The 25,358-nt window shown below is 33.7% G+C and overlaps 1 protein-coding gene across 1 annotated transcript in view; it reads right to left on the reverse strand.

Moving 5' to 3' along the window:
- LOC140448003 (motile sperm domain-containing protein 2-like) overlaps window positions 1-25,358 on the reverse strand; it is a 105,836-nt gene that overhangs the window by 24,739 nt on the left and 55,739 nt on the right. Inside the window, exons 3-5 of the mRNA XM_072541039.1 lie at window positions 23,855-24,032; window positions 14,111-14,274; window positions 7,208-7,416 (exon numbers count right to left, since the gene is read on the reverse strand). Coding sequence (XP_072397140.1) covers window positions 7,208-7,416; window positions 14,111-14,274; window positions 23,855-24,032 — 551 coding nt within the window. The remainder of the gene's footprint in view (window positions 1-7,207; window positions 7,417-14,110; window positions 14,275-23,854; window positions 24,033-25,358) is intronic.

A 25,358-nucleotide genomic window follows, 5' to 3' on the forward strand; every position in this document is an offset into this window, starting at 1 on the left:
TAACATTACAAAATTTTTTTATGGCTGCTAAATGTCTTATTGAAGAAAATATTCTTCATCTTCTTCTTTAGGTGCCGTGTCCGTATTCAGACGTTGGCCGTCATCATATTTACAATTTCCCTTTTCTATCGCTTCTTAAGTTCTTATACCTACTGGCGTTGTATTACTTTTTTCCTAATGTAAAATGCTGAAAACCCAAAATATGTGGTTTATGTAAGATGGTACACCACCACATTCTATAGAGAAGGCAGTGAGAACATACTTAAATATAACTGTTGTGAACGTTGGATTGATCGTGGCAGTCATATTCCTTGGTAATGTGGTGAGATATTGATATAATTATTTAATTTATAAAAAATCTCAAAAGAATACTTACTATTCATTACGTAAATTATTTACCCATTTTATTAGGGCAATTAGAAACTAAAGCATAGGTATTAAATAACACATATGTGTCTTGTTTCATAATACTTTTGTTGAAGTTGAATTAAACCATAATATTTTAAAGTGTAGAATTTACGGTTTTTGTTTGTACAATTACTTAAGGACCACCCTGTATATAGCATGAAAAACAATAAAAGTACTTAATGCAGTAAATCAAGCATGGCGGAGAAGCACTTATAACGCGGATATGTAGCCTGCTAATGAAAATCTTTTAGCGAGAGGAAATGCAGGAAGTATGGAGAGAGGCAATAGTATGTACCGTGCATAAGAACGGATATAAAACAAAGTGCGAAAACTACAGGGGTATCACTCTTCTGGATGTAACATATAAGATACTCGCCAGAGTTGTAAGAAGTAGACTGGAAAGGCACTTAAACGAGTAGTTTGGTGAATACCAGTGAGGATTCAAAAAGGGCAGATCCATCATAGATCAAATATTCGTGTTAAAAATGATTTAGCGCATTACGTACGAGCAACAGTTAAAGCTAAACCTCCTCTTTATAGATTTCAAACAAGCTTACGATTCTGTGATAAGAAGACGTCTGTGCCTTACCCTTCTTCTTCTTCTTGATGTGCCCATCCGTTACGAATGTTGGCGATCATCATGGCAATCTTTATTTAATCTGCAGCAGCGCGGAAAAGCTGCACAGATGTTGTATTGAACCAGATTCTGAGGTTCTTTAACCAAGATGTTCTTCTTCTTCCTGGACCTCGTTTTCCAAATATTTTTCCTTGCAGGAGAGTATATCTGGATTCATTTCGCATAATATGTCCGAAGAACTGTAACTTTCGAGATTTGATGGTAGTCAGTACTTCTCGATTCTTATTCATTCTTCTGAGGGCCTCCTCATTTGTGACTCGGTCAGTCCACGGGATCTTAAGCATTCTCCGATATAGCCACATCTCAAATGATTCCAGTTTTCTGCACATATCTTCGTTCAAGGTCCACGGTTCAACACCATAAAAAAGGACAGAGAAGACGTAGCATCGCAGTATTCTTACTTTTGTATCAAGAGAGAGGTTGTGACTCTTGAAGAAGGCCCCCATCCGATTGAAGGTGGATCTAGCTTTTCCGATGCGTGCTCTAATCTCCTGGTTGTTGGTCCATTCTTCATTTATTATGGTGCCGAAGTAGTTGTAGTGCGTCACTCTTTCTACAGGGGATTTGTTGACGTAGAGTTAACCTTCTGTTATTCTTTTCTTGCTAATTATTATAAGCTTTGTCTTCTTAACGTTTACATTGAGTCCATATTGTTGACTGTAATACGTGATTTTGTTCATAAGAACTTGTAGGTCTTCTAAGTTGTCCGCAAATACTATGGTGTCATCTGCATATCTGATGTTGTTTGCTGCCGTACCCTAAGAGTACTTAAAATTCCAGAAAAGATGTCAGGCTAGTAAAAATGTCCTTAATGAAGACTGACAATAGATTAGGAAGAGGAAGACTCACAACACCACGCCAAAATCAGTTTATCAGCTTAGTGCTATACGAGAACGTTTTGTTACAATGTGACATTTACAAATACAAGTGACAGATGTTCATAATATTCAAGTTAGTAGAAACACTATACAAAGGCGTCTCGCTGAGCAAGATCTGCATGTAAGGATACCAGTCGTAGAAGTAGATTAGAATTTGCCAGAGAGCACCTTGACTGGAACGTTAATGACTGGGAGCACGTGCTGTTCACTATTGAGTCGAGGTATTGCTTATATAGCTCAGATAGACGTGTGAAAGTTATTCGACGGGCAAGAGAACTTTATGCACAGCGCAACATACTACCTATTACTTTGTTCAATGAAGGATCTGTAATGGTTTGGGGAGGAATATCTCTTACAGCGCGAACCGACCTTGTTGTTTTATGAAGAGATTCCTTAACAAGTGAAAGGTATATTATAGATATTTTGTCTAATCGTGTAGTTCCATTTGCTCCATATATGGAAAATAATTTTCCTTTAATGCATGATAATTGTTGACAACATGTTGCACGTGTGGTCCTTGTTTATTTGGATGAGGTTGGAATACAAACTATTAACTGGCCACCCTGCAACCCTGATCTGAATCCCATAGAGAATTTGTGCGATATTATTGATCTACTCAGTAGCCGACAACCACCACCTGTCTCACTTGACGACATAGAAGTAACGGTGAGAGAAGTTTGGGATGCAATTGATCAAGAGCAAATACGCCGCTTGATTCTAAGTATGCCTCGTCGCTTTGAAGAAGTTATTAGATGTAGAGGTGGAAATACTCATTAAGTGTTTTTGGGAGAAGAAATTGTTGATGATTATTCAGGCTATGTTTTCTTAGGCTTTAGTTGTATAAAATGTCAATAAAGTTTAGGTAAATAGTGTTTTATTTGCTTTAAATGTTAATAAAAACTTGTTACATTTAAAGTTCTGTATAATCTTTGATAATAGAGATATCGAGATAATTTTTTTACGAATATCTTCAAAATGGATAAGACTATCTTGAAATATTAATAATATGTAGCGGTTCTTTCTAATGAACTACAGGGTGTTGCAAAATTAGATGAAAAAACACAACTTTATTTTTACACCCCGTATACGGGTAAAACGTTGATATTTTTTTAGAAAACATTAGTACAGTGATTCCTATATTATTATTATCCCCATTATTAACCTATATATTTATTGAAGATTTCGAAACAAATATTATTTCTAAACAAAATTTAGCGTCTCCACAGTATGGTGGAGATATGCAGATGAGGTGTTGTTAATATGGCCTCACGGATCAGAATTGTTGGACACATTTTAAATAATATAAACGATATAGAGATTACTATGGAAAAAGTAATATATTAACACACTACCTTTCCTGGACGTTTTAATCTCAAAGGAAAAAGGATACTGGATATGAGACTCAGGTTTATAGAAAACCAACACACATCAACAGATATAAAAGTTACAAATCAAATCATAACATCAATATTAAAAAGGGGATCATGAAATATACGATAGAGCCAAAATTACTTGTTTTAAAGAAAATTCTTTCTTAAAGGAACAACATTTTGTTAACAAGTATTATCAAAAAATAATTACTCTTTGTCGGAAAATGAACATAGAGTTCAATGGAAAAATTCAAGTATAGTCCTGAAAGAAACCAATGTCAAAAAGGGAAAAATCGAAAAAGCGGCTCTAAATCTTTTTTTTATTTGCTTTGGATTGCTTGAGCCATTCTTCTTCTTCTTAAAGTGCCTATCCGTTCCGGATGTTGGCGATCATCACGGCTATCTTTACTTTATTTATTGCAGCGCGGAACAGTTCAGTGGTAGTCGTGTTATACCACTTTCGTAAATTTTGAAGCCAGGAAATGCGTCTTCTTCCCGGTCCTCTCTTACCATTTACTTTCCCTTGGAGAATCAGCTGGAGAAGGCCGTAACGTTCTTGATTTCTCATTAGATGTCCTAGATATTCCAACTTTTTAGTTTTGACGGTCATGAGAATTTCACATTCTTTCCCCATTCTACGCAGGACCTCCACATGAGTAACTCTGTCAACCCAGGATATACGTAAGATGCGCCTATAACACCACATTTCGAAAGCTTCGAGCCGATTCATAGATGCAACAGTCAGTGTCCATGCTTCCATTCCGTAGAGCAGAACTGTGAATATGTAGCAGTTCAATAGACGGCATTTTGTTTTTAATGATATGTCTCGACTGTTGAAAATGGTTCTCATTCTAACGAATGCTGCTTTTGCTTTTATTATTCGCTGTTTAATTTCTGTTGAGTGGTCCCATTGGCTATTTAAATTGGTGCCTAGATATGTATATTGCTCGACTCTTTCGATATTCTGTTGGTTGATTGTAAGATGAGCGTTTAGTATTGCTTTTTAATAATTGTCATAACTTTGGTTTTCTTTATGTTAAGAGCTAGTCCGTATCTGTTGCTGACTTCTGTTATGCGATTTGTTAATATCTGTAAGTCATTCAGATTATCGGCAAAAACTATAGTGTCATCTGCATATCTAATGTTATTCAACCATTCACCGTTTATTAGTATTCCTTTCGCACAACCGTCTAAAGCTTCCTTAAATACCCATTCAGAATAAATGTTGAACAACAATGGAGACAAAATACAGCCCTGTCGTACTCCACGTTCTATTACAATTTTATCAGTTAACTGGTCTTCTATTTTGATTTTGGCCGTTTGATTGTAGTAAATGTTTCTGATAATTCTAAGATATTTGTTGTCAATTCCAATTTCTTGCATTAGAGTCATTAATTTGTCATGTTTTACTCTGTCAAATGCCTTCTGGTAATCTATAAAGCATACGTATATGTCACAATTCACATCCCTGCATCTCTGAAATAGCACCTGTACAGCAAAAAGTGCCTCCCGTGTTCCCAGAGCATCACGAAATCCAAATTGTGTTCTTGTTAGTTGTTCCTCACATTTTGTATATATTCTTTTGTGAATGACCTTTAGAAATGTTTTAAGTAAATGGCTCATAAGGCTTATAATTCTATAGTCTTCGCACTTTCTCGAATTGGGTTTTTTTGGAAGATTTATAAAAGTTGACACTAACCACTCTTGGGGAACCACGCCCGTATGATATATACTGTTAAATATATTTGTCAACCATTTTATGCCATCATAGTCCATAAGTTTTAAGAATTCTGAGTGAAAATTATCAGGGCCTACTGCTTTACCATCTTTGGTGCTTTTGATGGCATATTTTACTTCTTCGACTGTAAATGGTGGTCCAGATTCGCAATTGGTGTTTGTTGTAATACCAGTGTTACTTCGTATATCTTCAAAAGTTTTTTTCTACGTATTTAATCCAAATATCTCTTTTATGCTCTATTTCCAGTACTATGTTTCCCTGATTATCTGTCAGGAATCCAGTGTTCTTGTGTTTATATAAGCCTGCCGCTTCTTTAATCTTTTTATGGAGGTTAAATGAATCATGTTTTTGTTGTAATGACTCAATCTCTGTACACTTCGAGCTAAACCAATTTTCTTTTGCTATTTTAATAGCCCTTTTTATTTCGTTATTTATGTTGTAGTAATTCTTATTATCTTTAGCGTTTCTTCTGTCTTCCATCATACATAGAATCTCCTCCGTCATCCATTCCTTTTTATTTGTTCTTTCAGGTTTTAAGTATTTCTCTGTTATTTCTTGACTTACTTTGTGCAAATTTTCTAGTTCTACATCTGTGTTATCTGTTTCTGTACGGGCCCATGGTTTTTTTGTACGAGCCCACGTTTTTTCTTTTAGGCGTTTTTGTACCTTTTCCTTTACTGTTTTATTTTTCAGTTGGTTAATATCGTACTTCATAATTTTTGGTCTTTGAACTTTCTTTAAACTAAGTTTCATTTTGGCGATAAGTGGATTGTGGTCCGAATTTATGTCGGATCCCGGGTACGCTTTAACAGATGTTATAGAGTTTCTAAATCGTTTGTTAATAAGAATATAGTCTATTTGATTTCGTACTGTGTGATCTGGAGTATCCTGGGGAGATTTCCACGTATATAGTCGTCTTGGAGGAAGATCATAAAAGGTGTTTGTCACTACGAGCTGTTCTTCAGTTGCAAATTCAATCAAACGGTCTCCGCGTTCATTTCGTTCCCCTAGACCAAAGGATCCCACTAAATTTCCACTTTGTCCTTTGCCAACTTTGGCATTAAAGTCTCCCATTATTAGTATTATTTCGTTTTTCCGAATCTTTTTGACAATATTAGTAAGGTCATTGTAAAATTCTTCTATGATTTCTTCTGGGGCGTCCGCTGTAGGAGCGTATACTTGAATAATGTTTGTTTTTATGGGAGTTGTGTTTAGCTGAACTAAGAGCATCCTTTCTGATACAGGTACAAAGTGACTGACACAGTTGGCGATTTTATTATTCATAATTAGGCCCACTCCATTTATATGTTCGTTCTTAAGATTTCCTGAGTAGAATATTTGTGATCTTTGATATCTCGGTATCCCGTATTTGTCCAGCGCATTTCGCTTATTCCCATGATATTAATCGAAAGTCTTTCCATTTCTTGAATGGCATTATAGATTTTTCCCGCCTCGTACATTGTTCTAACGTTCCATGTACCTATCTTTATGGCTGTTCGCAATACTCTTAGAGATCCATCATCTAGAATGTAGTTTGGTTCGTGAGGATTTCTCTTGATAACGACCTGGAAGGCCTCACGGTTTGAGCTAGATTTACCTTCCCTGCCGGATCTTGAATTCCGATTTTTATGATCAGTAGTCGGAATCTTAAAGTTTTTTATCGCCATGATAATTGTACTAGAGATACTTACAAGAAGTCTTTAATGCAGTGGTTTCTCCTTGCCTTCTGCATCCTTATGCCGTTCACTAAAAGTATTAGTTCCTCCGCCTTCGAAGCCGATTTCTCAAACTCCAGGACAAAAGAGTGCCCTAAATCGCAGTATCACAGCCGCTTAACTCATAATGTGAGTGTCGCATGTGAGTATCTGGAATTAAGCCTACAGGATTTTTACTTCCTACAGCCTTAATCCAGTAATGACATTACTGCTGCCTAATGTCATATCCTCAGTTGATCCGCGGGTACTTATTTGGCAATGCCTTATTCGTACCTGTCCTGCATATCTGCAGGAACTTTCCCTATCAGCCATATGGGACGTGAGCCATTCAGCCGCATGAAACTCAAATAAACTTATTTTAAAGTAAAATTGTGGCTCATTCCCAATAAAAATAGTAACCATCTGAACTACCAGCTCACATACACATACATATTATGTATAAAATTCATAAAGAAACTTACCTTTTTATTATTATTTGATACGACAACCTTCTCCTTTTCTTGATCCGGAAAGGTTTCGGGAACGAAGCTAAATACATAAGGGTTTTTACCACCCCAGCTTGTAATGATATGTTCAGTAGGCACAAAGGTACTTATATCTTTCTTAGATATAAATTTAATTTTTTCTTTAGCTTTTTCAGGCAATAAAGTCTTAACTATTTTAAAGGCAGCTAAAAAAGAAAATAATATTATGTAATAGAATCAATAGTTAGAAATAACATAATACACAATACAATAATTATTTTATGATTATCACATTGTGAGACGTGAACCATTTATTTTTGAATCCAATATTTAATCTCATCATGCACAAAATACCTCAAAAATAAACAAAGGAAGACACTACTACATGGCCAAAAATCAAGATCATTTATCAAAAAGGAGTACTCTTCTGAAATTATTTCAAAAATTATCGAACAAATGACAGAATTCAAATACATGAATATATCTCTGTCAAGTCATGTAAATATCTAACTAGATATAAAAGACACGTTCTATTGGTTGTTGGTTGTCCAAAAAATTCTTCTTCTTACAGTTGGCAATCCAATTGGTTATTATTGTACGGGAGACCACCGCTTTGAAAACTTCAACTTAAAAGTTTGTTTCGACCAATCAGCCAGTCGCAACCCGACTAATACATCAAATATAAAAATTTAACGAAATATAATTCAAAATACTTTTCTGTGTATTATCTGCTTTTCATTTATTTATTTTTTTTATTTATTTATATTCATATACAAACAAGACGATGATGTCCTCTGAGTTCCATATATCCAATCCGATAGCTGCTTTGCCATGGACTGTCTAAGTTGCAACGTTATTTATCTGTTTTCACTTGAAGATCCTTTTTGTGTGGGGAATCATCCCATCCTGGGCTTGGTCTTACAGTTTCTGGTGTGATTTCGCTGTTTTCACTACTTTTCTCCATTCTTCTCTCTCTTTGATTGTCCTTTCTATATTTCTAATTTCCATACTCCTTAAGTCTTCTTCCACCTGTTGTCTCGACCTCAGTTTAGGTCTGCTTCTGGTTCTTTTACCTGGTGGTATCCATTCCGTTATAACTCTTAACGGATTGCTCTTCTCTCTTCTCATTATGTTTACATACCATCTAATTCTTTGTGCTTTTATTGCTCTACGTTCTCTTGACCCATCCATACTTGTATTTCGTGATTCATCAATTGTCTTGCATCCTCTTGCTCTTAATCTTCTATTACTGTTAATGTAAATGTTTCTGCAACATTGGTATTATAGTAGATTTGTAGATTTTCATTTTTGTGTTTATCTTCGGCTTATCTTCTTATCTCTAAACCTTTTTTTTTATTTCTATAAAACGCTGTATTTCCCGCTTGAATTCTTCTTTTCATATGTATACTTTCATGTCTTCTGTTGATTAGTACTTCCAAATGTTTGAATGTTTCAACCTCTTCGAAACTGTGTGCATCTATTATCAGTTCTGTCATTTGTGTCTTCTTTTTCATGCTTATGTTCATGTATTTTCTTTTTTTTTTTTTTCATTTATTTTCAGTCCTCTCAGTTTGGCTTCGTTTTCTATTTCTTGGAAGGTTTTCTTTAAATCCTTTTTATCTGTTGCTACTATAATTATATCGTCCGCATATCCTATTATTTGTACTGCATTCTTGTTTATAGTTCCTGCGTTTGAGAGCTTTTTTAATATCTTGTCTAGTGATAGAATAAATAGTACCGTTATGAGCGCATCTCTTTGTCTTACTGCCATTTCTATTTGTCATTTCATTGTCATTGGCATTTCATTGTCTCTTGTAAGTCTTGGATCATTTTTCTTCTGTTTAGTTTGTCAAACGCCTGTTTAAAGTCTAGGAATGTCAATAATTATATACCATTAAAAAATTTGTATCCATTTTGAGTGGATTAAATAACGATTTTTTTGGGAATAAGCAAGTTTCCGGTTAGATTTGCGATGGAGTATAATTTTCTCTGAACTTTTTTCATACAGAACGTGATAAGCACAGAACATTCGTTTTAAATGCATCAACAACCTGCTTAGAGGTCGAGAAATGTTGATCCTGAATGTCTATTTGATAGACGGGCTTAACAATTAGTCATTTAGTACTAAATCAGAGCAAAATGGCGGGTTAGCGATAAATCAATGCTCACTGCTTCAAGGACGATGACTTATTAGACAATCAAAAAGAAAATGGCAAGGAAATATTCTGAAGGTTCATTAAAAGACATACACATCACGCTTATTTCATACAATACAAATTATTTTAACGGATTCTTAAAAGCAAATTAACTCCCATAGGAAAACAGCTGGATGATTCATCCTTTGTGGTTCAAAATATATATATACAGTAGACGCCCTCTTAACCGACCTCCCTTTAACCGACCGTCGGCCTAAACGTCCAAACTCTACTCCTTTTGGATTGGATTTGGATATTTTTAGATTAGATTTTATGTATTTCCCTTCGCACCGCACCGTACGACCACATGTACGTTAGCCACTGATGAGTTTAGTCGATCTCTCGCTGGCGTATTAGAGTCTAAACGTCGTAGTTTGTTTTTGTGCAAGTTACAAACTTAACTATACATATATACCTACTGTTGTTATGTACATAGTGAACTTTTTGAAATAAGTGGAATTAAACGAAAACGTGTTGTAGTGTCAATGAAAGACAAGTTAAATGGTATAGAGCGGCTTGACAAAGGTCATTCTGTAAAATTGATTAGTGACGAATTCGGTGTACGAGTGACAACCGTAGAAGACTATAGTTTATTTTTATGAACGAGAGAGTAATTAGCATAATTTTAACTGGTAGCTCCGACCACTCCATGGGCGTGCTCAAGATTAATTGAAAAATTATTTTGAATAATTGTAAAAAATAAATGAATTATTTCAGTGTTATAAAGTGTTATGTGTATGTAAACAAAAGTGACCTCTTTTATCACACACTATATTAGAACTGACTGGCCTACATTAAAAAGGGTTTTAAAAAATTCACATTTTTTTTAATTTTTAAAAATTACAAAAGAGAAAAAGAGTTTTTAAAACCGTCTAAGGTATGTTAAATAGATGAATAAAAATATTAATATAAAACTTACAGCTACTTGTTACAAATCCAAATCAGATTCAGAAGATGAACTTTCAGAACCAAGATTTATAATAACTGGCTCGATCATTTTATCAGTAATATTGTCCAGCTTCCACATTTTTTCCTCTTCTTTAATAGTGTGATTTACTGCCTTTTCCTAGTTTTCAGGTTTTACATTATTTACGGCCTCCAAAAACAACTGTTTAACATCATGAATTTTAAAAGTGGTATTTTTTCTTGAAACTTCACTCTTTATCTGTGCCCATACCAGTTCAATCGGGTTTAATTCACAATGATATGGTGGGGATCTAAGTACTGTCATTCCACGATTTTTGGCAATTTCATCAATTTCGTATTTTTTATTTTTCTTTATGAAGGGCACACAACGAATAAAGTTCCTTTCTTATGGATCCGGGATGGTACGTAATATTTTTTGAACTCAGCCAATTCTGCAAGTCTTTTTTTAACCACTTGGTTGTGGGCAGTCCTTCTATAAGTCTGGAGTGATAACTTGCATTATCCATTACTATTACACAGTTCTTAGGAAGAAGATCTATCATTTGTTCGAACCATTCTTGAAAGACATCAGCGTTCATGTCTTCATGGTAGTCACCGGTACGAGTTGATTCAAAAGTTAATAAACCACCTTCAACAAAACCGTCTGAACTGCCAATGTGTACTATTATCAGCCTGCGTCCCTTTCCTGATGGTGGGTTTAAACCAGTAGATAAGTTATTTACAAAAGCGTGCCTTTGACTTGTAACAGTTTCATCCTGCCAAAATTTATTTGGTGTATGACCCTCGTTGATCCATGTTTCATCAAGATAAAATATTTTTCTTTTTTGGTTTCTCATTTCCTTTATGGTTCTTAGAAAATGTCTTCTCCATATGACAATATCGCTTCTTTCTAATAAAATAGACTTTCTGGGATTCTTTTTCCAGCGGAAGCCTATTTCTTTTAAAAGTTTCCATAACGTACTTCGACTCATTTCTGGGTAATCCTTATCATCTCGAACTGAGACAAGAACTTTATCCAATGTTGGAAATTCTTGTCTAAAGAAGAATTCATGCACTTTCCGTCGAAGTCCTTCTTTAAAATGATATTCTAATTGAAATTTTGGTTTCCCTGGAGCATTACGTGGCATTTGAAAACTACCACATTTCTCTTCTTTAATAACTCTGTAAATCGTAGATTTCCCAACACCAAGTGTACTGCTAACTAACTCAACGGTCTCATCAACACTTTCACATAAACGTTTGTCTGTAAATGATTTAAAACAATTAAATATTAATGTTTTTTCATTAACTGTTAGAGGACCAATTTTTCGGCGTTTACACGGCACTTCCAAATTTTCCATAACACTAGTATACACAATAAACTGCACCTTGCAACTGAAGTACCTACTTTTAGTGAACTGTTAAGAATTTTGAATACGCCACTTGGACCTTCCTACAAAATGGAAAAACCCACTATCACATTTTCTGTGGAATAAGTTTAGAAGGTAATTATCTAGTCAATTACTGTCGTAGATTCCTGGAATTAAAGAATTAAATGTTTGATTGTTGAAACCCTTACTTCGTGGAATGCACTCATTTCAGATAAAATAAAACGTTTTATTTTATCTAAAGAATTAAACTTTATTTTGCAAATAGGCAAAGAATTAAACTTTATCTTGCAAATAGATAAAATAAAACGTTTTATTTTATCTAAAGAATTAAACTTTATTTTGCAAATAGGTAGGTACTTATTAAACTTTTATTGGTTATATATAACCAATAAAATAAACATCTTACATTTCTTGCAAATTCATTAGTACCTGTTAACCTCCATCACTCCGACACTGGCAACCTTATTTAGGGATTAGTAACCCTCACAACTATTGTATTCTATTCTGCTCCAACCTTTATACCTGGTGGTCATACTCAATTTAAAATTGTTTTCCTATATACTTCTGTAAACTTGTTGACAAATATCTGTTTTTCATTGAGTCACCCGTATCAACAGTTTAGGGATTTGCATACATAATTTATTGTTTTATTACTCTCTCATACATAAAAATACACTATAGCGACGAAACAAGAAAACCATTCAAGATTATTGCACTTAAATCGACTCTGATAAAGTCCTCTTGACTAGGTGTGCTTTAAAGAAACCAATTAATGAACGTGTGTAGACGATGCATTATGGTTATGGTTTATGCAAGAGAGTCGTAAAGGTATGCCTATAAGTGGCCCGATTTTAAAAGAAAAGGCTGAGATACTACATGGTAAGTTTGATAATGGAGAAAAATTTTATGCGAGCGATGGCTGGTTGGCACCCTAGAAAAAACGTCACGGTGTTAATTTTTTAAGCGTGTGCGGTGAAAAATTGTCAGCTGATCCAACTGCAGCAGACGAATGGAAAAATAAAGTACAAGAATTAATTAAAAAAGAAGAATTACTGCCCCAACAGGTCTACAATATGGATGAGACTGGACTAAACTTTAAGCGATTGCCTGTAAAAACATTTGCTGCCAGTAATGAAAAATCAGCTGATGGATTCAAAATGAACAAAGAGAGAATTACTATTGCTGTTTGTTGTAATGCTTCTGGAACTCATAAGGTCCCTATGCTCGTAACCAGAAAGGCTAAGAAACCCCGATCATTCAAAAACGTTAACGTTTCTTCACTCCCAGTATGCTATAAAAATCAAAGATCGGCCTGGTCGGACGCGTACGTGTTTAAAGATTGGTTTATCAATGAATTTTGTCCTAGTGTAGCAAAATATTTAACAAGCTTAAAGTTACCAGTCAAGGCTATTTTGGTGTTGAATAATGCACCAACACATCCTGAAAACATTCAGAGTGAAAAGGAGCCTGGAATAAAATGTATTCTTCTTCCACCAAATGTAACAAGTATCATCCAACCAATGCATCAAGGAGTGATCGAATGTCTTAAGAGGCGCTATAGGAAAAAACTACTTTCAGAAATCTTGGCTAAAATGGAGTTAGATAACAAAGGCCTAATCGATGCTTTGAAAGACATAAACATTAAATATGTTATTTTGATGGTGTCTAAAGCTTTTAATGAAATACAAAGTTCAACATTCGCAAAATCTTGGAGAAAAGTGTGGTCTAACATAGAAAAAGTGATTGAATCCAGTTCTAATCCTGATGAAACCCCTTTGGAAGAGCCAGATGATATTGCATCTTTGATGAATGACTTGCAAAAACTCTCAGACTCGAATGATATTCAACTGCAGGATTGTCAAGAATGGACAATTTGACAGATGAAGAAATCGTACAGGCTGTCATGCACGAAGATCAAGAAAAGGTTGAAAATGAAGAAGGCAATACTGTTAGTCGTACTGATGCGAGGACAGTCGTGCTCTACCTACAACTGGCTTCACTGTACATTGAGCAACAAAGTATGTCAACAGCGGCAGATGTAATGTTCATTAAAAAGTGGCGTGACTACGCATTCAAGAAAACAATGGAACATAAAAAACAAAAGAAAATCACAGACTTTTTCTAGTACATTTTACATTCATAATTATGTACATACATACACATATATGTACGTTTTATACAAGTTTCATAATTTGTCATGTGAGTGATATTGTTAATTGCATATGTATGTGCATACTACTTTTTTGTTTATAGATCATAAAATATATATATTTTTAATAGAGTTACATATGTAATGTCTTTCTGAGGGTGGTTTTAAAGATTTTCGGTTTAACCGACTTTTTGATTATCTGACCTATGGAGAGGACCGGTCATACTGTACAAAAATTATAAATATTTCTAGTACTTACCAGTTAGCACCCAAGGCATTTCAAAAATGAGTATATAGTTCAAAAAATAAGGATAATACGAATTAAACAGTCCTATTAGGTATTTTATCACGTCCATATCCATATTACTTAGGCCACATTCTTGCATATCAAAAAATATAGAACAGAAATCTCCTTTTGTAGCTCTGCAACAAAATTAACAAGTAAATATGTAATATTTACATATATTTGTTTATAAGATAAGATAAATAGACCGTATTCTCATAGATGAGAATATGCAAGCAAGGTAGCAAATGGCAACAGTTATAGAACAAGCATTGGAGAAAACCATTTGAAAAAAGAGGAATCGCCCAAAACGAAAACAATTTGACAAATAATGCCAGGAAATGATGGAAAAAAATTCACAAAGAACTATCAACAACATCAAAAAATACGAAAGATAGACAGCAGTCAGATGAACCAGGTAAGAAAATTCTATATGGAAGTAAAGACAGTGAGACAAGGTGGAAGTGTTGGTAAAACCAAATCTAGGAGAAATGAAATAGGGGAACTAATGAGGGAAACAGAAATCGTCAAACGATGGAAGGAATACTTTCCGAATTTACTAAATATTGACGGAAGACGGAAGAAAAATTATTATATCAAATGATTATATGAGAATATGGTAACAACTGAAAATGCCTAGAGAACGGAATGGAAGCGTCATAGTACCCATACATAAGAGAGGAAATAAGGAACAATTTTAAAACTATACACATATCGCTTATTAGCAAAGCAGATAAATTTCTAGCAGTTGTCTTGCTAAAGAGACTCACTCCTTATGAGGAAGATATTATGGACGACTACCAATGCGGTTTTCGTGTTGGAAGATCAACGATATATCAAATAATTAAGATCCAACAAACATTAGGAAAAAACTGGAGAACAGGGATAATAGGGAGGTATATGGATTTTCCATATACCTCCACTTCTCCCACTTTCCAATTTCTACAACCTTACTCCTCTGGACTTCCTTTTGTGGACCTACTTAAAACAAAAAGTTTATCTGAATAGGCCATTTCGAAATGTTTGGAAATTGAAGAGCATGGGGCTCAATGAATCCCCTTGTTATATTCCGCTGCCTATTTCTATGGGTTCTGTTAGTTGTCCATCTATTCTGACTTCCATTTTGTTGTTTTAGTAGATGTTTTCGATCGTTTTTATAAGACTTAGGGGAACTTCTCTATGAGTCTTACTCTGTCAAACGCTTTTTTTAGTTCAATCAGACACAGAAATGCTGGTCTATTATACTCTAGTGATTTCTCAGTAATTTGCTTTATAACGAATATTGCATGTGTACACGATCTTCATATACACGATTGTAAAACATAAAAAACCATTAACATATTATACAACAAAAAATTGAGATCGGTCATATATGACATAAATTTTTTGATCGATATTCGAGCCTTAACAATTATAAATTGAGATAAATTAAAATATATAACAAAGTTAGGTGTTTGACTGTTAATTTATTATCATTTTTTAATAATTATGATAATAATGCTAATAAGCAATACTTTAAATGATAAATAATCAGAAAACGTATTTAATATTTTTTTATACATCCCATATAACCTATTAATGTCATAATGATCATCATAATATGTAAAAATTAGTGACAACTAAATAGTGGGACAGTATGAAATAACTACTAGAAATCAAACAAGATAAAACAAGCAGGCTGCGGAAATAATGCAGCCGGACACTCCAACAAACGTCATTATATTCTACAGTTAATTTCATGTCAAATTAAGTGAATCGCTGTATTATTTCAATAAAATGATGTATGATATCTCTAAAAAATCCAAAAATTTGTGGGTTGGTGATTAAAAATTATTGCCGCAATAAAACAGTTAGTGAAGTGGCGTATGAACTTAATATTCCTAAAACTACAGTGTGCAATATAATTAAGCATTACGGGGAAACAGAAAGTATCTTAGATAAAACAGTAAAAGCCCAGGTCATCCAAAACTTGTTTCTGATAGGAGTAGGAGAATATTAGTTAAAATTTGCAAAAAATATCGATGAAATACTCTAAGGCAAGTTACATCTGAATGGAATTACAACAGGTGTGAGCAACCTTTTTAATCAACGGGCCAATTTAAATTTTAAAACTTTTTGGCGAGTCGCACATAAAGTAACACTTATTAATCATCTATAGTTATTATAAAACTGGAATAAATTTGTCGAGTGAATGTTGCCGCAAGTGTACAAAATGAAGTTATTCGCTCTAAGCATAGAGGCTTTTCATAAGGACTGTTTGAAACGGACCTTAAAGGAGTGATGATTTGGGGTTGTATGACAGTTTCAGTGTTAGGATTTAGTGTTAGTTTTGAATTTATCGAGGGTACCATAAATGCTGCGAAATATCAACAAATACTTCAAACCTCCTACCAAGCATTGTGAAATTAAATGTTGGCGAGAATTATATTTTTCAGCAGGACGGAACCACAAAAAAAACTGGTTTGTAAACCACAATATAACCGTCCTTTCTTGGCCTTCTAGCAGTTATGACCTAAATGTCATTTAAACAATACGGTATAAAATAAAACAGACACTAAATAACAACCCACAACGGATATTACACGAACTTAAAGCCAAAGTAGAGCAGAATTGGAATGAATTTACCCCTGAACAGTACAGATCCTGAGTCGAGTCAATGCCCAACTGAATTCAGGTGGTCATAAAGTCTAAGGTTGATGCTACTCCTTTTTAAAAATAAATATTCGTTTTATGTCCCAATATTTATGTGTCAACAATGTCAACATGTGTTTTTGTTATTAGTTCTGTTAGAGTAATTATATTTTGTTTGATATTATATTAAAAAACATTAGAAAAAAATAAACTAATATCTCAATTATGCAATTTCTTTATTTGTCCTAATATATAATTGTAAGAGCTTGTATATTAAGACTAAATTTCAAAAGGCGAAGGATTGATTATACAAAAAACATATATGTTAAAATTTTTCTATCGATATTTCAGATTAAAAAGTTTTATGACAAATAGTATATTTTTGAATTTTTTATTTTAGTAGAAACCCACGCAATCCAACCGAGAGAGGAATCTCGGTCAATCAACTTATATACATCCGATTAATGCATTTTTTAAAACAAATTTAAAAACCACTTTATATTCACGTCCAAAATTTCACTGATTATATTATAATGATTCAATGAGTCAAAAGTACTATATATCTTTCGATTTATTACTGATGATTTATTCATAGAACTATAAAACTAACATGGAATAAATTAGTTATTCTTACTTTCTTCTTCAAGTGCCCTATGCTTCCAGCATGTAGACGTTCATCTGCCATTTATTCCTAATTGTTCCTTTCTATAGTAGAAACCCTCAATTCAGAAGAGTGATATCATAGTTTAAACGCCGAATATCCTCAAATTTAAATGTACACAGCGGCCCTCGAAAACTGCCTGTTTTCTCGATTGCAATTTGCGTTTCCTCATAAGAAATTACAGAATATTTAAAGTAGTATATTTATTTGTGCTTCTCTATAGAAAAACTGACCAGGAGTTGTTGTACAGTGTAGCCAAATCTTGTTCACAAGTAGTAATTATGGTCATACAAAACCGTTATTCTTCCACGCAGCGATTATTACCGTCATAAAAATACCAAAAAATATTATTTTTTCAATAGTAAAAATTAAGTACAAAATTGTAATTAAATAAATTTTATTTATATGTTTCGTTTCGTTACATATTTAAAATTATAAAATAAAAATCGATATTTTAAAACAATATTTTTCAATCGTTTGGCAACTTTGGAATTAGCGACGTAATTCCGACCCGCAGAAATCCGTAAAACTAGTTTTTGTCGAGCAAGTGCCCAGCCACAATAGTTCATTTACATAGGCGTTTGTAAGGGTAGGGCATGTGTTGCATTTTGTGAATATATTTTATGCGATAAGTTTGTGTTATTGATAAAATGTGTTATTGATAATACGACTGTTATAGTTTGTCGTTTTATAGTAAATTTTTAGTTATATTCTGTGATTATTTGGTTTGAGTTTTATTGGAGTTGGACGAAAAACCGATTTGTTCCAAGAGAAGACAGCAAAACTCTGATGTTGATTCCAAAAATGAAAAGCCGCAAAAGAGACGGAAAATGTTAACGTCCGAAGAGAAGGTAATGATACGAAACGTTTATGAAGGAATTGTCGGCAGAAAAATGGCATTAAATGTTAGCTAAGCGGTCTACATTTGTAGCAGTTTAACAAAAGTATCCGTTAGCTGTATTTATCGTGTACTTAAAAATACATCGGAAAATAAAAAGCAAGAAAAAGGTAAAACTAGAGGTAGGAAAAGCATTGTTTTCGATGACGAGACAAGGAATATTATACGTCGAAAAATTCATTCATTTTATTTTCGGAGTGAAATTCCAAGATGACTCTTTACCCAAGATATCTCATAGGGTCTTAATCAGAACCATGCGCGAAATGAACTTTCGATATGTAAAACGCAACAGAAAAAATATGCTATTAGAAAAAAATGAAATTATTCTATGGAGAAGAAAATATTTAGAAGAAATACGAAAAAGTCGCAGCACTGGATGCAAAATATATTATTTGGATGAAACCTGGATTAACGAAGGTCATACAGTTGGAAAAGTTTGGCAAGATTTAAATGATAAAAGTAAACGCGAAGCATTTATAGAAGGCTGGTCTACAGGATTAAAAGCTCCATCAGGAAAGGGACGGCGTTTAATCATCACCCATATAGGAAGTGATACAGGGTTCTTTGATGATGGTTTGCTTCAATTTGAGTCGAAAAAAACAGGTGATTATCATAAAGAAATGACTTCCGAAGTATTTGAGCGCTGGTTTAAGAGAATCTTACCAAAATTGGAATCTGGGTCTGTGGTTGTTATGGACAATGCGCCATATCATAGCCGCAGACTAGAACAATTACCGACGACGGCATGGCGGAAAGGGAGAATTCAAGAATGGCTTACAGAAAAGGGGATTGCATACGAAGAATCAATGCTCAAAATTCAACTACTTGACATTGCACGGTTAAGGAAAAGTGAATATCTTAAATATGTTGTGGATGAAACTGCAAGAGATTATGGTGTCAAAGTTCTACGTCTACCACCTTATCATTGCGAACTTAATCCCGTTGAACTTATCTGGGCGCAAGTGAAAGGAAAAGTAGCACGAAATAACAAAACGCTCAAATTAAACGAAGTTAAGGAACTTTTGATTCAAGCAATTATCCATGTAACTCCAGAGAAATGGGCTAAATGTATAGGCCACATAATTAAAGAAGAATATCGTATGTGAGAACTTGACACTCATGTCAAAGTTTTACTAGAGCCAATTATAATTACACCAGGTGAAGATAATGACAGCGATAGCAGCACTGCATCTTCAGATTTAGACAGCGAATAATATTTTCTAATAGTTTAGTAGGCATCAACATAAAAAAACCAAAAACAAAAAAAAACGAGAAGAACATAGTAAGTGTGTATAGTGTTTGTGTTTAAATAGAATAGTACAATGTTTTGTTACATCCAAAATTATTTTTATTTTGTTTTTATAGAATTTTATTTTATTTTATAGGATTTTATTTTGTTTTGTTTTATACTGTTTAAGTGTTTTGTTTATTTTATTTAATGGGATAATATGGCTCTTGGCGAACACCCATTTAAAAAAAAGTGACGCGCCACAAGACATACCTCTCGGGTGGTGTGGAAACTGTCTTAAAATTTGTTTTAAAAAAATTTCATTGTGTAACTCTTTATGGACGGGTCACGTCAAAAGACGTTTTAGCGTAACTTCCGCGACAGCCTGGTGGCATCAGTAAGCTTTCTGCAAAATTACTTGTTTTTTATAGCTTTTTGTTTGTGGCATTCTGTATTTTTAGGAGACTGTATGGAATAAGCCACAAAATATTTATTTATAGGTTTAATTTACTGATTTTTCGATCTCTATATAAAGACATCGTTTTCAAATATACAAGTGATAGTAATATTTATTTTTCTATGGCTTTTTGCTTGCCGTTCTGTATATTTAGAAATAATGTTGGGAATAAGTAACAATATATTTAATTGAAATGTTTAATTTACTGACGTTTCGATCTCTATATAAAGAGATCGTTTTCAAATATACGAATGATAGCAATATTTATTTTTCTGTGGATTTTTGCTTGTGGCATTCCGTATTTTTAGGGAGAATGTTGGAAATAAGCCACAATACATCTATTTACATGTTTATTTTACTGACGTTTCGATCTCTAGTACAGAGACCGTTTTTAAAGTTAAGAAAAAAAAAGAAAATAATATAAGAATATATAAATATAAAATAATAAACAAATAAAATAAATATAACTATAATTTATATCTTTGAAAACGGTCTTTGGATATAGAGATGGAAACTTCAGTAAAAACCTGCAGATAAATATATTGTGGCCTATTTTGAACAATAATATATAAACAATATAATATAATTAACGTTAAAATAAAAGTGAGTGTACGCCACTGGATTCTCATACGACTTTCCCCACTTCTACGACTTCAAACGATGACTCACTCTCCCAAATAGTGAAATTAGAGTTTAGCAAGTGTGAAAATTTCACCTGCATTTCGAATTCCGCACGAAAATTTTATACGTCGTAGCCACGATTATTACTTTCTCCCTGGACATCTTCTTTCTTCTATCCTACCCATTAAAATCAATCTTACTATCTCATATACAGAGTGGCCAAAAAGTCGCATTACTGAAAATGTTGCCATTTCCAAAATATTAGAATATATTTATTACTTGATAAAAAAAGGTTGCTGAAACCACACACTTACTTCGAAACATGGCAACAGTGGTACCGAGTGAATGCAACGGCTCAGTATAGGCTACACCGCCATTATTCATTTAGTATTCATTGTGCAAAGTGCAAGGATTGATTACTACAAATGAACCGCAAATTGGCGACAAGTGAACGTGTATTCGCGATGCAGATGTGGGGGAGACATAAAAAACAGCGCTATTCTTAGAACATTATTTGAGGAGAAATTTCCCAAAACTGTGCCGTCAACACGACAGGCCTTATTTAATTTAAACAAGAAATTTGAGAGCACTGACACTGTTGCTGATTTACCTCGATGTGGTCGTCCACGCACTTCACGTTCAGAAGCAAATCTACAATTAGTTGTAGAAAGTGTTGAAAACTCCACCGTATCTACCAGATGACGGACTTTAGAACTGGACCTGTCTCGGTCAAATCTTCAAGATATAAGAGGGAGTTGAAATTGAAATGCTACCGTCCACGACTATTGCATGCTTTACATGAAGATGATTTTGACAGGAGAGTGGAATTTTCAGAATTGTTCGTAATTCGGTCTGAAGTTAAAAAGAATTTTGTCGATCGGATGTTGTAGACAGATGAAGCCACATTAAAGTTAAATGGCAAGGTTAATCGACATAACTCTGTTTATTGGAGTGACAGTAATCCCCACGCGGGTTTATAAGAAGAGTTCAATCTTCCAGGTGTTACACTTTGGGCAGGAATTTGGAGTGGAGGGATTGTAGGACCTTATTTTTTTTATGGGGCCAGTAACAGTTGAATAATACCTTGATATGTTAAGAGAGGTGGTGATTCCAGAATTGTAAAATAATCCAACTTATGAAAACATTCCTTTCATCTAGCACCAAGATGGAGCATCACCCCTATGGTTTACAAGTAACAGATTTTTTAAACAATACATTTTAGGAATGGATCGGGCGGCGTGGAACAATTGACTGGCCTCCAAAGTCATGTAACCTAACACCATGCGATTTTTCTTTCGAAGCCCAGGTCCTTTCATTGCACACCCAAGCAGGTTTGTGCAGAGCAATATCTAATTCAGTCATCAAACGCTGTAATGTATGTATTGAATAAGAAGGTAAACAGTTGAACATTTGTAGAAATAAATTATATTTTTGAACTTGCATTTTGTTTTAAATTGTTTTCGGTAAAGCAACTTTTCGTCCGCCCTTTATGTCCCAAATAGGAAATTTTTCGTTGTTTTATAGTTTGTAACAGTTTACGTTCGGTTCTAGCTCTTCTTAGCATTTCTTCGTTTGTCTCAAGATCAAACCATGATATAAGCAGTAGTTAACGCAATGCACACATTTCTAATGTTTCTAAACGATTCGTCGATTTTAATTTAAGAAACACTGTTTCAGCCTTCTATGCTACTATGGGATGTACTATGCGGAGACTTAAGCTCAAAGGAATTTGCCTCTGGCACAGGTATTTTGGAAAAGCCATTGCTGATCTTACCATTTCTGTTATTATTTTAATTTTAACATCATTTTCTATTTTTTCATTTATAGTGCATCATTTATAGTGGCTTAGCGTCTGCATTACTATTAGTGCTACTAACTACAGTCTGTTCAGATGCAAGACGAGCTCAAAGTAAACAGAGTTGGATGAGTGATCGGTGGATGTGTCGTATCTTCATTGTAATCAGCAGTTTGACATTGGTTAGAAATTAAGTGGTATCAAGTGTCATTTTAACAGAACTAATATGGGGTATAAAAAATTTTGTAGCATCTAAAAACACGACTTATAGGTCCCAGATGTTAAAAAATTATTTTTAATGAGGCTGTGTCAAACATAACTCAACAAAAATGGCAAAAATGCGTTTAATATGTTGTATTACAGGTAGAACCAAAAATGTGGGAGTCAGATAATATCATAAAGTTCCAACAGTAATTTGTTATAAAAAACACTGCAGTACTGATAGTTTTTTGGAAAAGAAGTATAAATTATAACTATGTTACATGTATTAACATTTTTGTTTTAATTAATAAAATTAATTATTCAAAAGTGAACTCATGTGGGTTCAGTTGACTATTACATTCGAATCGCGACGGTAAGTAGCAGTCACAACGTAGATACTAAATGGGCACGAGTAATTTCGTCTTGGACATATTTCTGTTTTACGATATGATCCGAATTTAAACCCTTGAGAAAACTTTGTCTGAAACTTTTGATATTGATGTCCTGTCATACTTTCGATATGTGGTCTTCACTTATAATAAAATTGCATAGAGAAGAATAAGTAAACTCGATTTTAAAATTAATATTTCAATAAAATGAAAGTATTAAAAAACCGTTCTTTAAGTTTAACTTTTTTTATTGAAGTATATAAAATTATATTTATATCTCATAATAATTTGTTTAGTGCAAATTACTATTACTATTTGTTTTTAAAACACCGTTAATTGTAATTATCGCTAGAGAATAATATGCTACTAAATATAAGATTTAGACAATTTAGGCTTTAATTAAAATATGAACGCTTTGGCTTGTTGCAACCCTGTACACCGGATCTTCAGATTATCGTCACGTGGCTGAGGAGTGCTTATGTTTTGATGAAGCGTAGCTTGAAAGCGAACACAGTGTAGTTATTTTTATATTATACAATTATTAATTAGAGCAGCAATGAGGATTTATTCCAATGTTATTTTGTTCACTTTTATAAGAACTGCATATAACAAACGTTTTTATAAAAAAATTTTATGGATAAACAAAAGTTATATTACAAAAATAACACTTAACGTACTACAATGGTGTACTTATAATGTGAATATGAATTATATCAACATAATTTCGTCCAAATTCCACATAACAGACATTGTACTCTAGTAGATAAGTGAACGATATCTAATAACAATCACAGTAAATGATTGATTAAAAAAAATGTCGATTACGATATTGTACTTACCTCTCTAATCTTTCAAACCAATAGATAATACATTGTTTTACAATATTTACATCTATAGCACCTTTTGTGTGCTTATTGCATTTGAAAACTAATAATTTGCAACCATCTACGTCGGTCCCATGTATGCCAAATGCTCCAGAACAAAGTAGTTCCTTACTAATACTATCTTCACTAATTTCTAAAAAAATGGGATATTGTTAAATAATTATATAATTATACAATTAACTATATATATATATATATATATATATATATATATATATATATATATATATATATATATATATATATATATATATATATATGTTCGAAAGGTTTCCGCGGTTAGTACAATTATCGTCGGTTATCATTGCGCCAAGCTTTCGACATCCTCTTTGATGTCTTCTTCAGGACTTCCGAGGTCTCAGTCTCCTGAGCCTTAAAGCCTGTCGAGACCATAAAGTCAATTCCAAATTTCTAAAACTCACATACCATACCTCTTCTTCCTCTATCTCCCAAATTCTTAGAAAGACCAGTTTTGCGCTTTTTCGTATAGCGATTCATTCCACTAGACGAAAACTAGATGTCACAAATATCAGTATTTTTAATATCTAGTCATCTATTCATTCTTTCAATGTACATCCTATCTTATGGGACAGTTTCGACCGTATTAACACACATACAGCCCTACACAACACAACTACACTACAGCACTTTCGAATTTGACAGAAACTCAGAAGCGCAAATTAGCGCATCTAATTGAGGAACAAATTCCAAAAACAACAACGTTGAAACCCACTACAGTGGCTCATAACTTTTCTGATACTCCTGTTTCGACCATTGCCACTCAAGCTTTAGCAAAAGGTTTCAATTACTCTGTTACCCCAAGTCACATTCCAATTGAGACAATCATCTGTTAAACTGAACAAACCATCTCCAGTTTACCTTCCTAAGATGCTGAAATAACTAGACAAGACATCGCTAGAGTTCTTAAAAACGCAAAGCCTTCTACTCCGAACATCAGCCAATCCGAGAAAAGAGCCCTGAAAGAACTTCAGGCAAATCACACTTAACACTTCTTATATTAACAAACTCTCAAATATCATTAATACTCCAGACTACAGACCAATTCCTAATAATCCAACAACCTATCTAGAGAAAACAACAAAAGCCATTATCAATCAAATCTCTCTTCCAGTTGACATAAAACAATCTCTAATTCCTCGTGAAAAGTCTTCCAGAACACCTCGAATATATGGCCTACCCAAAATTCACAAACCCAATATTCATCTACGTCCCATTGTCAGTGCATACAACTGCCCGACACACCCATTGGCCAAGTACTTGGCCAAAATGCTTCATCCTTCTAGTCAGACATTCGATATCGTTTCACTCTTTACAAACATTCCTATAGACGAAACTCTAAATATTCTGAAAACTAAATACAGTATCCAGCAAGACCACGTATCTCTCATAACATTGTATATCCAACACTTATTTCATCTTCCAAAATCAATTCTACAGA

The sequence above is a fragment of the Diabrotica undecimpunctata genome, chromosome 8, assembly GCF_040954645.1.
Source record: "Diabrotica undecimpunctata isolate CICGRU chromosome 8, icDiaUnde3, whole genome shotgun sequence".
Lineage (NCBI taxonomy): Eukaryota > Metazoa > Arthropoda > Insecta > Coleoptera > Chrysomelidae > Diabrotica > Diabrotica undecimpunctata.